This window comes from Lathyrus oleraceus, chromosome 5 (assembly GCF_024323335.1).
Source record: "Lathyrus oleraceus cultivar Zhongwan6 chromosome 5, CAAS_Psat_ZW6_1.0, whole genome shotgun sequence".
NCBI lineage: Eukaryota > Viridiplantae > Streptophyta > Magnoliopsida > Fabales > Fabaceae > Lathyrus > Lathyrus oleraceus.
The window spans coordinates 570,464,972-570,478,814 of record NC_066583.1 but is presented as its reverse complement, the minus strand read 5'-3'; the positions used below and the strand labels follow the sequence as shown (position 1 = coordinate 570,478,814).

General features: G+C 32.7%; 1 protein-coding gene across 1 annotated transcript; it reads left to right on the top strand.

Moving 5' to 3' along the window:
- Window positions 1-5,264: 5,264 nt before the first annotated feature.
- LOC127086544 (multiprotein-bridging factor 1a) lies at window positions 5,265-7,653 on the top strand. The gene is made up of 4 exons (XM_051027318.1): window positions 5,265-5,580; window positions 5,928-6,011; window positions 7,146-7,228; window positions 7,324-7,653. Exons 1-4 carry the CDS (start codon window positions 5,439-5,441, stop codon window positions 7,441-7,443), a joined length of 429 nt encoding a protein of 142 aa, XP_050883275.1. The 5' UTR covers window positions 5,265-5,438; the 3' UTR covers window positions 7,444-7,653.
- The last annotated feature ends 6,190 nt before the right edge of the window (window positions 7,654-13,843 follow it).

Sequence of the window (13,843 nt, the reverse complement as noted above, 5' to 3'; positions counted from 1 at the left end):
ATTTTGTGACATGTTATTTTCCATTTTGCCTATAAAAATAAGTCAATCCAAATGTAATAACACAAGTATTTTTTTGGTTTAGAGAATCATACATAATAGAATGTCTATTGAGGATAATATGTCCAAAAGAGAATTTAATTTTCCTTATATGTGCTCTCTTTTCCATTTCCATTCTAAAAACATAAACCACTTGTTCTTAGAATTCTAGTTTACATTTAACGTCTGGAGGTGCTTCTCCGACTCCTTCATCATTCATTTCTCCATGTGTGGCTTATTGGATTATTGGAAAGCCTTGAGTTTTAACTGGTCCCCTCAAGTGCAAGTGGTCTTCAATTCCATCTTGATTAATATTTTCCATGGTATTTGGAATGCTAGAAACTAGTTGAGATTTGAAGGCAATGTAGTGCATTGGAAATATTGTTTAGCCAATATTATTTCGAATGTTATGATTTCAGGAAACCACACTTCAAAATGTTCCAATTCTTCCATGGCTAGCTTCTGCATTCTTAAGAAATTCAAGATAAATATTCATCATCTAAGGCTTAAGAAGACAATGGAGATCCTTTGGAATCCTCATACTTTATGATGAATTAAATTCAAAATTAATGGAATGACAGTGAGTTCCTTCCATGTGCCTGTGGTGGTATTTTTAAAAATGAGAGATCATATCATGTTAGTAGTTTTACTTCCTTTCAGAGAGAAAAAATGTTTTATTTGCTGTGTTGAATGGTGAAATGGTGGCCATCGAGATAACTTAGGATAGAAAGTTGAGAAAGCTTTGGTTAGAGTCGGATTCCCTTCTTGTGGTTAAGGTTTCCTCCAATGCTAATTTGGTTTCTTGGAAGATAAGAACAAGATGGTTAACTTGCTTGGCCCTCTCCCATTCAATTAATTTCATGACCACTCGTATATTTAAGGAAGGTAATGCTTGTGTGGATTCCCTGGCTAGCATTGGTTTATATCATAAATTCTACTTTTGATTTTATAACGTTCATAAGGATATAACTAAAAATTTATTGTTAGATAAACTTGTTAGTCCTAAACTTAGGCTTTTTTCTTAAGGGTTTTGATTTGATCCTTGTGTTCTTGTCCTTTTACTTTTTATTTGATGACTCTTTTGTTAAAAATAACAAATTCAGAAAAGTTAAATGGAATGATGAAAAATTGAATAGTAAATAATGATGATGTTAAAGTTGACATTTTTCTTTTCGAATTTTATAGTGTTAAAAGTATATATAAGTCTAAGGGTGTCAAATAAATTTTCGAAAAATACGGAGATTTTATCTTGCGACCCACATGAGGGTGTTTTTACCAAAAAAACCCTTTGTAATTTTGTATGTTTTAAAAAAAGATAGTGTGTTTTTTGGATTTTTGGAAAATTTGCGAGTTTTTACCAATTTTTTGTGGGATCACATGAGTTTTTATCGGATTTTTTAAAATTTACTGGATTTGAACTATCATATTTCTCAAATACACTACCGGATTTTTCAAAACTCTATGGATTTTTACCGGATTTTTCAAATACACTATCGAATTTTTTAAAATCTATGAGTTTTTATCTGATTTTTTATCTGATTTTTTTAATAAAACTATGAGTTTTTATCTGATTTTTCAAAAAGTCTATGAGTTTTTACCAAATTTTTCAAATATAATACTGGATTTTTGAAAACTTTATGAATTTTTATTGGATTTTTAGAAAACTCTGATATTGTATTGGATTTTTCAAAAAATCTGGTAGTGTTAATTTTGGTTTTTTTGCCTATCAAAATGAATTGCCGATTTTTTCAAAAAATATGGAAATTTACAAAACATACCTTATTTATCAAAAAATTTGAAGTGCTAAATTTTTTTTTAACTAGTAAAAATGCATACCAGAGTTTTAAAATACACTACCAAATTTTTTAATTCATACTAGATTTTTAATTGCACAACCAAATATTATGTTCACTCTCTTTTGGTTAAATTTTGACAAGAGTATTTTCGCTATTATGAAAATATGTGGGGATGTCAGGTCAACTGTAAGGGTGGCAGGATAAAATCTAAAAAATACGTCATTGTTTGCCTAACCAATAACCCAAATACATAAAGCAAACTAAGCAAGAATCTCCACTTTATCTTCATCTTCTTTGCAATCTTCAAACAAAAACCCTATACCAAATCAATGTAACGAACAACACCGTTATAACTGAATTCAGACATAAAAAAGTGAAACTATCCAAAAATGTCAGGAGTTTGACCACTTTCACAAGACTGGGAATCCGAGTGTTCTTTCCCTAGGGGACTCGGGTACAATCTCCTTGCCATATATGGTAGAAATATGTTAGTTGGATACATGAAGTTTTTCTCTTCTTATCCCACCCTGCCCCAAGTGCTTGAAACCTACATTTACGCTTGCTGAACTTCCTTTGTAATTTGAATACTCTAGATAGATCGACCTATTGTGATGATATGGGCGAACTTTGAATTTTGTGTCTGAGTCTCATTTCTTCGCTGCCATAGCATAAGTTCATTGATTCTTTCAGTTTCTCTTTCAAACAGGGTAAGATCTTGCAATAACGAGGAAATTATCCTTGTTGTGACGTTTCCTCTCAATCTTCCTAATCGTAATCATCAATATCGATTGTTAGATCAGGAGGTTTGGAGGAAGAGTTCTCTAACGCGAGGTTGTGAATGAAATCATCCTTCATATTATGATTTCTTCGTGATTTGGATTTGGATTAAACGAGATTTGATCGTAAAATGATGCGAGAATTAGAAGTCAGTTTTCACAGACGGCGCCACAGTTCCGTACTAGAACCAAAATTGTGATTGGTTGGTGTTGATCGACTCTGGATGCGTTGATACTAATCTTTGATGCGACAATGTGGGGGTGGGTGTGTAATGTTAACACTCCAACATCCAAGTCAACTACATATCGGAGATAAGGGAAGTGAAATTATGAGATCAAAAAGTGTATCTTAATAGGCTGTTTCTTTTAGCTTGTTTTAAAAATGATTTTTTTAATGTTACTTATTTTGATTGAAAACAAGTTTCAAATATAAATTTGGTTTGAATAGTTGTTATTAAAATGTTGTTTTAGGTATTTCATCATCTTATTGAAACTTTTTTTGGATATTAAAATTTCAAAAAATCACTTAATTTTGAAGTTATTTCAAATAGTTTTTCATAAAAAACATTTATGAAATACAACGTTTTAGAAAAATTATGATTTTGACTATATTTTGATATTCAATAATGTACATTTATGTTATAAGATGTCAAAATTAATCTTTCAACTTATAAAAAACGAATTTGAAAAAACTTTTAATATTTTGAAAAACCTTTTCATAAAAATCATTTTTGAAAACATAAAAAAAATCTATTTTTTTAAAGTTAAAACAAATAGACCCTAAGTCTCACGTGTGTAAATTATACAATGGATAATATGTATGACAATGAACCGAACCAACTCGAACATGGTTCGAAATTCAATTTGGTAACTAAATCGTTGAACTTGGTTCACGAACCAAATGAGCTGAATATGAGCAAAAACCTAAGTTTGTAACTAAATGAGTTGAACTTAACTTGAATTATGTATAGTTCGACTCGTTAGGTTCACGAGTCAACTTGTTCTCTTCAGGATTTATTCATCCATCTTCCATTCTCTTCGGAATTTGTTCTCTATTTTGGAAAAAAAATTAGTCTCTTTTCTAGGTTCTATTCAAAACAACACTATTCTACTTTGTTTCAAATATCATCAAATTTTCATCTCTATATTACCTATCATCCATATTCAACAACGTTTATCAATATAGTTAAATATTATTTCCTCCTCCTCATTTGATTGTTTTAGTAGCTTTATCACTTTTTTTACTGTGTTCTGAATATGTTATTCCTATAATAAACTATAATTGTGTTATAAGAATTTTATTTATTTACTTTGTTATGTATCTCTTCTTCCTGAATATGTTCTTCCTGGAATGGACTAAATAGATGACTCTGTTATGAGGATTTTTTATTATGTTCTGTTTGAAAATTTTAATGATTTTTTTCAAGTTATTTTTTTGGATGTTTTGTTTTGCAAATGATATATGCCTTTCAAAATTTCAATATATGTTTATCACAATGTATTTTGTTATGTACTGATGATGAAAACCATGGTAGTGTAGCATAGCATGACATGATAATTTTATGTTAGTGTTGCAATATATTGATTTAATTGGTTAGAAAAAATACCATCTTGCATTTGCAGGTTGTCTCTTTTGTAGTAACTATGGCATCAAAGCTCTCACAATAGCATTTAAAGTTATTTTTCTTGGAGACATAGCACCATTTGCTAATGAAGGTTGCAGGAGGTGTAGTCATTCTATGATGGGAATGTATCAATTCATTAAAAGTTGTAAGGTTCCTAAATATTTAGACAAAGTTGTACGACAAAGTTAAACTCTAATTGAGTAGTTTTTGAATTAGAGTTTCAAATATATCTCTTGAAAGATTGGTATTTGGTAGTTTTTTTATGTTGTAGATCTTTGGAGACAAAGTTAAATTCTAATTTGATAAATTTTATATCAATTTAGTATTTTTATTTTAAATAATATTAACTTAAAATGTCAAATAGAAAAAATTAATTTAAAAATGACTTTTAAGTTCGTGAATCAAACGAGCTGAACCTAGTGAGATGAACCTAATGAGCTGAATCAAGTTGTTCGTGAACTTTAAACGAATCGAATTTGAGCTTAAAATAAAGTTCGCGTCGAACTCGAGTCGAGTTTCGAACTAAACATATTCTTATCAAGTCGAGTCTAACATACATGTTCGATTCGACTCAATTCATTTTCAATCCTAATGGATAAATTTATTTGAGTTTTGTATAGTTGGACTGAATGTTTGAATCTTATCCATGTTGGGCCTCTGTCTTGCCTAAAATACCCTATAACAAAAATTTAGGTTTTTTAATAAATAATTTAGAATACTAAGATTATTTGATGAAATTAACATGTAAGAGAACACTTGAAATTGACTTATATGATAAGCTTTGTGGAGCACATCGCTATATATAAAAAATATATTATAGGGATGTATCTCAATCGAATTCAAAAGAATATTGTGGAGTGCATCACTATATATAACATTGAATGTTAGAAGAAGTTTCTGTGTACAACTTTTTATACCGACCGTAAATCTCAATTCAAAAAAGTTCAAATGAAATGATAAAAAATTTGAATAGTAAATAGTGATGAGGTTAAAAGTATAAGTGTATGGGTGTCAAATAAATTTTCTAAAACTACGTCATTGTTGGCCCAAGCAATAGCCCAAATACAGAAAGGTAACTGAGCAAGAATCTTCACTTTATCTTCATCTTCTTCACGATCTTCTAACAAAAACCCTATACCGACTCAACGCAACCAACAACACCGCCACAATCAAATTCATACACAAAAAATCGAAACTATCCAAAAATGTCAGGAGTTGGACCTCTTTCACAAGACTGGGAGCCCGTCGTTCTCCGCAAAAAAGCCCCCACCTCCGCTGCCAGGAAGGATGACAAAGCCGTCAACGCCGCTCGCCGTTCCGGAGCCGATATCGAAACCATGAAGAAACGTTAAGCTTCTTTCTTTTCATTTCTTCGATCATTTCTTTTCTTAAATTCCTAACCCTAGGATGCGAACTAAATAAAATAACATCGTGTGTTCACTTTTTATTTTATTTTTGGGCTTATTGCTCTGTTTGGATTATTGATTATGAATTAATCTTATCTACTAGATATTTATTATTAGGGTTGATTTTGTTAATTTTTTTAATTTGTTTTTCCTTCCAGTTTTGAGTTTGTTCATCTTAAATATTTGCTGTTGGACTCTGGATTATTTTTTATTTTTTCTCGTGAATTTTCTAGTTTTAGAAGCAGTTTTTTCTGCATAATGTTGATTGTGTTGGGTTGTTCTATACAGATAATGCTGCGACTAACAGAGCTGCCTCTAGCAGCACTTCATTGAACACTAAGAGGCTTGATGAGGATACAGAGAATTTAGCTCGTGAGTTTTTCGGTTACTCTGCTATTTTTTTAGTACATTTGTAATGTTGAATTGAATGAACCTTTTTACATCTATGTGAGGGGTTTTACTTTTCTATGGCGTTGTATAGTATTCCTAATTTTCTAGTGTTGGAATTGTTATATATGTAATGTGTTACACTCATAACTATTGGGGAATTTCACATTCATTTACTAGCTTGGGCTTTACTATATAGATATAACAGTTGCATTTTTTTCAAAATTATTTCTTTAGGCCGTGTTTACTTTGCTAAATTTTGAAATATCATATGTAGGGTCATGGAATTGTTATCTGCAGTTGTAATATAATTACTGAGAAAATTCCTATTGCTTTTGATTACTGTGGATATATATACTTTATTTGTTTGATTTCATATCTCAGATTTAAGTTATATTTTAGGTATTATAAATATTTAGGCTAATTTTTTTAATCCCAATGTCAAAAATGACTACATAGTTTGGACATGAGAATGTGTGAATGTGCTGTGTTCTAGTCTAAGTTCAATGTCTCCTTCAATAATTGGTGAGTGCAGTGTTGTTGATGGTGGAAGGCCAAAACCCGACAACAAACACGCCATAGCAGCCTATGGTGCTGCCGTAGCAGACACCTTTTCTCAAATTACCGGAGTGTCAAAAAATTTGCCACACCATTCCCCCATACCTGCCATTTAACATCACTGATTCAGAGCTCATGATACTGTCATCTATAATAGTAGTCCCCATCCTAAGCAAAAATTTTCTACAAATTGATACCACCCTATCTTTTTGTCCGGTACATAGTAGTGTGAAAATGTGAATTTGTGATCTTACCATAGTAATTATAAAAATGTATCTCAGTGTACAATGTACATCTGTTGCTTGTGGTTTGCTTCTGTATGTCGTTGAATGATGAAATAAAATTGTCTATTGATCAGCAATTCAATTTTTTATTTATTTACAGAGGTGCTTTGTTTACCAGTAGAAACCTAGCACCGCTATTATACTAGCATTAGGTTTCTTATACTAAAAGCACCTGAGCCATTGACTAGAATTTTCTGTTGAACGCATCATCTCCATTCTACGAGTCACGCTTCTTTCGACTTTAATGCTTATATGTAGTATGGACTTGTGTGTGCAGATGATCGGGTCCCAACTGAACTCAAGAAAGCTATAATGCAAGCCCGGACGGACAAGAAGCTTACTCAGGCACAACTTGCTCAAGTATTGCTTCCGACTTCACCCACCACATATGTTGTGTTTTAATTTCATTATTTGATGAAGTTCAATATTAACAAGGAGAGCGTTTTTGCTTGCAGGTTATCAATGAGAAGCCTCAAGTGATCCAGGAGTATGAATCAGGAAAAGCCATTCCAAATCAGCAGATAATTGGCAAATTGGAGAGAGCTCTAGGTGCCAAACTGCGTGGGAAAAAATGAGGAAAAAACTAATCCGATGGCTGTGTATGTAGTTGGATCTATTTTACACTGTTGAAGCTAATCTGACGGCTGTTATGTAGTTGGATTTATATATTTAACTGTCATTGGTTGCTTGCTTTTGCATGAATATGCTCGAAGCTTTCACCTGTTCAAAACTTAATGATGCTGTTTGGTAAATAAAGTTGTATGTGAACTTACTTTTGACCGCCATATGGGAATGAACATGCAAAATATAGTGTTCATAAAACTTTGTTGTTTCTTTTTGTTGTGTGAGTATTTCTAGTTCAATTTTCTTAATGTTGAAAACTGGTACAATTAACTTAAAAGAGAAATTTCATGTAAATATATATTGATTTTGTAAAATAATCTGTATCACTTGTATAAGTACAGAAGTAAATAGTTTTTTTTGAAATTACTCATAAATTATATGTAGTCTACTATGCATTTTGGGGGTGAGGATTCTCTCCCGTGGCAATTTGATTGGAGAGGATCCAGTGATTGGATCTAACCATTCATTTACTTTTTATTCAACTTTATCAATTACTTTACAATTCAGATCACGGGTAAGCTTATGGATGGAAATTAAATTGTGGGAAAGTGTGGGAACATGAAGCACAGATTGCAACTGGAATGGAGGTTGCAAGTCAATATTTCCAGTGCCAACAACACAAGCATGAGAGCCATCAGCAACAGTGATATAAGGAATACTCGAAGGTGTGGTATAAGAGCATAATAATGTGGAATCAAATGTCATATGATTAGTAGCACCAGAGTCAAGAATCCACGCATTCTTAGGAATATTACCACAAACAGTAAGAGATCGGGAACACAAACTCTTACCAGTAACTGCTAGAGACCCAGAACCAGGATGGGTGTTAATAATCTCAGCCATTGAAAGGACAATCGAGAGAAAACAAACCAAGAAACAGGATGGGTTAGGGTTTCAAAGATGAGTGAACAAAAACAAGAAGCACGCAAAACAACAATGACCCAAACACCCAAAAACAACAACAAACTGCAGTAAAAAAAACTCCGCTACAAGGCGGCTAGGGTTTAGGCGGAAGCGAATCCCCCAAAATCGGGAGCTCTTGATACCATGTTGAGAATGTGGTTAAGCCTAACTCAACCCTACAAAACCAGTTGAGAATGTAATTAATCTCATAATATATATATATATATATATATATATATATATATATATATATATATATATATATATATATATATATATATATATATATATATATATATATATATATATTAATTGAATTGTATAATTTAAAAAGTTAATAATCCTATTAAAAATTGAATGAGTCATTATTGTAGAATAAAATATTGTTACACGTGTGTTTATGTATATATATATAGAGAGAGAGATTAATTACTATACACTGTCAGTTTAAAAAGTTTTATACCGTCGGTTCATCACCATCACCCGTTTGTATTACTTTATAGATTTTAAAAATAAAAATCAAACTTCTTTTAATATCCATCGTCTATAATTAACTGATATATATATATATATATATATATATATATATATATATATATATATATATATATATATATATATATCAGTTAATTATAGACGATGGATATTAAAAGAAGTTTGATTTTTATTTTTAAAATCTATAAAGTAATACAAACGGGTGATGGTGATGAACCGACGGTATAAAACTTTTTAAACTGACAGTGTATAGTAATTAATCTCTCTCTCTATATATATATACATAAACACACGTGTAACAATATTTTATTCTACAATAATGACTCATTCAATTTTTAATAGGATTATTAACTTTTTAAATTATACAATTCAATTAATATATATATATATATATATATATATATATATATATATATATATATATATATATATATATATATATATATATATATATATATATATATATATATATTATGAGATTAATTACATTCTCAACTGGTTTTGTAGGGTTGAGTTAGGCTTAACCACATTCTCAACATGGTATCAAGAGCTCCCGATTTTGGGGGATTCGCTTCCGCCTAAACCCTAGCCGCCTTGTAGCGGAGTTTTTTTTACTGCAGTTTGTTGTTGTTTTTGGGTGTTTGGGTCATTGTTGTTTTGCGTGCTTCTTGTTTTTGTTCACTCATCTTTGAAACCCTAACCCATCCTGTTTCTTGGTTTGTTTTCTCTCGATTGTCCTTTCAATGGCTGAGATTATTAACACCCATCCTGGTTCTGGGTCTCTAGCAGTTACTGGTAAGAGTTTGTGTTCCCGATCTCTTACTGTTTGTGGTAATATTCCTAAGAATGCGTGGATTCTTGACTCTGGTGCTACTAATCATATGACATTTGATTCCACATTATTATGCTCTTATACCACACCTTCGAGTATTCCTTATATCACTGTTGCTGATGGCTCTCATGCTTGTGTTGTTGGCACTGGAAATATTGACTTGCAACCTCCATTCCAGTTGCAATCTGTGCTTCATGTTCCCACACTTTCCCACAATTTAATTTCCATCCATAAGCTTACCCGTGATCTGAATTGTAAAGTAATTTTTTCTATGTCCCATTGTGTTTTTCAGGACCTTACCACGGGGCAGACGATTGGAATTGCTAAGGAAAAGGAAGGGTTATACTACTTCTCTGATGACCATCCAAAGGTATTGTCCTCCTGTTTCCAGTCTCGGTCTTCCTCTTCAGCCTCACAAATTTGGCTTCAGCACAAGCGTCTCGGTCATCCTCCATTTTATATAATTAAGTCTATGTTCCCGTCGTTGTTCTTACACCATTCTGTTGAGTCTTTTAAGTGTGATGTTTGTCAGTTGGCAAAACACAATCGTGTATCTTTTCCTTCCAGTTTTAATAAAAGTGATGAACCTTTTGATTTGATTCATTCTGATGTTTGGGGACCTGCCCCTACCTCTAATATTTTTGGTGCAAAATGGTTTGTCTCATTTATTGATGATTGTACTCGGGTAACTTGGATTTTCTTGATGAATACTAAATCCGAAGTACCACAAATATTTATCCAATTTTATAATATGGTACAAACGCAATTTGGGAAAGGCATAAAAAGAATTCGTTCTGACAATGGTAAAGAATATGTCAATCATACCTTTTCCAACTTCACTAGTAAACATGGCATTCTCCATGAATTCACATGTGTTGACACCCCACAACAAAACGGTGTCGCAGAAAGAAAAAATCGTCATTTACTTGAAGTTGCTAGATCTCTCCTTTTTCAAATGTCTGTTCCTACCTCTTATTGGGGTGAGGCAATTCTTACTGCTGCCTATCTGATTAACCGGGTCCCATCTCGAGTGTTAGGTAATCAAAGTCCTGCCCAATTTATGCTTTCACGTTTTCCATCTGTTCCTATCTTACACACTCTTGAGTCTCGCATTTTTTGTTGTGTTGCTTTTGTTCATGTTCACAAACAATATCGCAACAAATTGGATCCCCGTGCTGTCAGATGTATCTTTCTGGGTTATGCACCCAACAAAAGAGGGTACAAATGTTATCATCCTCCGAGTCGAAAATTCTTTGTCTCCAAAGATGTCACCTTTCATGAAAATGTGTCATATTTCACTCGTTCTCAGTCTCAGGGGGAGAACATAAGTGACTTAGAGTCAGAGTCAGAGTCTGAGTCCGAGTTTCTGATCCTTGGTCCTAGCCTCCCTAGAACACCTATCAGTGTTCCCTCTCTTGAACCCGAGTTGTCACCTAGTTTGAGTTTGAGTCCTAGTTCAACACCTGAATCTGAGCCAGTAAGTGTTCCTGGTCCTTCAAGGCCTTCTGTTTTACAGGAATCAGCACCTCCAGCACCAACTCTAGTGTATCAGAGAAGAAGTAAACCTGACCTTCTCCAGAAACAAATTCAATCGCCTGAACCGGAGGTAAGTACTGAAAATGATTCCTCTAGTGATGATTGTGCCATTTCTGATACTTGTGACACTAATCCAGTTGATTTACCCATTGCTTTGAGGAAGGATAAAAGATCTTGTCCCTCCATATATCGACACCCTATCTCTCAATATGTCTCCACTAAACATCTTTCCACACAATATCAAAGTTTTATTGCAGTTGTTGATTCTGTGAAAATCCCATCATCTGTTGAAGAAGCATTGCAAAATAAAAATTGGGTCCAAGCTATGGATGAGGAAATGAGAGCACTTGAAAAAAATGGTACTTGGGAGATTATTGAAAGGAAAAGAGACAAAAATCCAGTTGGATGCAGATGGATCTATACTGTAAAGTACAAATCTGATGGTACACTTGATCGGTACAAAGCAAGACTAGTGGCAAAAGGTTATACTCAGACGTATGGTATTGATTATGAGGAGACATTTGCCCCAGTGGCAAAGATGAATACTGTTCGAATTTTACTATCTCTTGCTGCTTCATGTGGATGGGAATTGCAACAGTTTGATGTTAAAAATGCGTTCTTGCATGGAGACTTAGAGGAAGAAGTGTATATGGAGATTCCACCAGGTGTTGGCATAACAAATGGAGCTAACAAGGTGTGTAAATTGAAGAAAGCCTTATATGGACTAAAGCAGTCCCCTCGGGCATGGTTTGGAAGATTCACAAAGGCAATGATGTGTTTGGGCTATAAGCAAAGTCAAGGAGACCACACTTTATTTTTTAAACATTCACAAGGAGGAAAACTGACTGTACTTCTTGTTTATGTTGATGATATTATTGTTACAGGAGATGATTTGACTGAGAGACATTTCCTCAAAGAGAAATTATCAGCAGAGTTTGAGATGAAAGACCTTGGGCAACTCAAGTATTTCTTGGGAATTGAGGTAGCCTACTCAAAGCAAGGCATCTTTATTTCTCAAAGGAAGTATGTGCTTGATCTTTTGCAGGAAACTGGCAAACTTGGATGCAAACCTGCAAGTGTTCCCATTGAACAAAATCACAGGATAAGCTTTAAGGAGGAAAGTGACAAAGTTGACAAGGGTCAATATCAGAGATTAGTGGGAAAATTGATTTACTTGGCACACACTAGACCAGATTTGGCATATGCAGTCAGTGTGGTGAGCCAATTCATGCATGATCCGAGGGATTTTATATATTAAAGAAATACATAACAAATATTAAAGAAAAACAAAAATATCTTCAAATGGTGGATTTTAAAATCTGACGCACTAAAAATACATAACAAATCCTAAAATACTTTATAGCAAATATTAAAAAAGAGTTTGAATTTTAGACTTACCACATCACCCTTAAAATTAATCTTCAATGACGTTTAAGGGTTGTCTGGATGTCAAAATCCGAATTCTTATTTGATATTATAATAAATAAAAAACTCACAATAATGTTTAGGAGCTATTATGGAGTTTAAAATTCAGAATATACTCGATTATCATAAAATAAGAAGCAATTTCAGACACGAGATGAAGAAAAATACAAATTAACATAAATATTTATTACACAAAATATGTAACATTACATAAATATTTATTAACATAAAACTAATATGACATTGCATGATCCAAAGATGGTTGATGACGTTTCAACATCTTTAGAATATCGTTGATTGATATCGTCAGTGTCACATCCTCCTCGATCAGACCTTTTGTTGTGTAACGGAGAAATGTACTCCACATAACTCTTAAATTTTCACTTGTCTTCAACTAAAATTTACTGAAATTCACATTTTCTTCACTATCAATCGAGGGTAAGCGACACTCGATCTTAACCATCATTCGATTGTCTGGATAACACAAGAGGTTATCCAGTTTGAATTTTAAATCTACGAGAAGGGTGTCCTTTTGTTAGCAGCATATGAGACATATCTATCTATATTTTAGATCAATATGGACCATACAAAAGCAATCATGTCTCACATGATATTCCAAAAATTGAAATCTGGATTCAATCAGATACAAATAAGGGTTTTGTCTGAATATTGAAATTCAGATTGACCCTTTTACATATGAAATAACACAAAAATTAGGATTTGTCTGGATATTAAAATTCAGATTCATCCATTACAAAAGCTACTTTTGCATACATACAAATAGAACATGTTTTTTAACCGAGAAAAGTCAAATTTTTATACAAATAATGTTAAATATGCATTAAAACATATCAACATTATCCAAATTACATCGTTGAAAATAATAATCCAACATTACATACAAAAAGTGTGTGACCATCTAAATGCCTGGTAAGATAAAATTAAAATGCATAAAAAATGTGTCACCGCCTAAATATATATCTACGAGTGATCCCACATTTGACTTTTCCTGATTTGATTCTATTTCAATTGCTTAACTTGGTAAACTCTTATATTCGATCCAAAAAATTATCCTGCCAAGTTTCAACTTCTTTTGTGGAATGAGATGTCCACTCAGAGGATGTTCGTGGTATAAGACATTCTGGTTTCAAATAAACTTG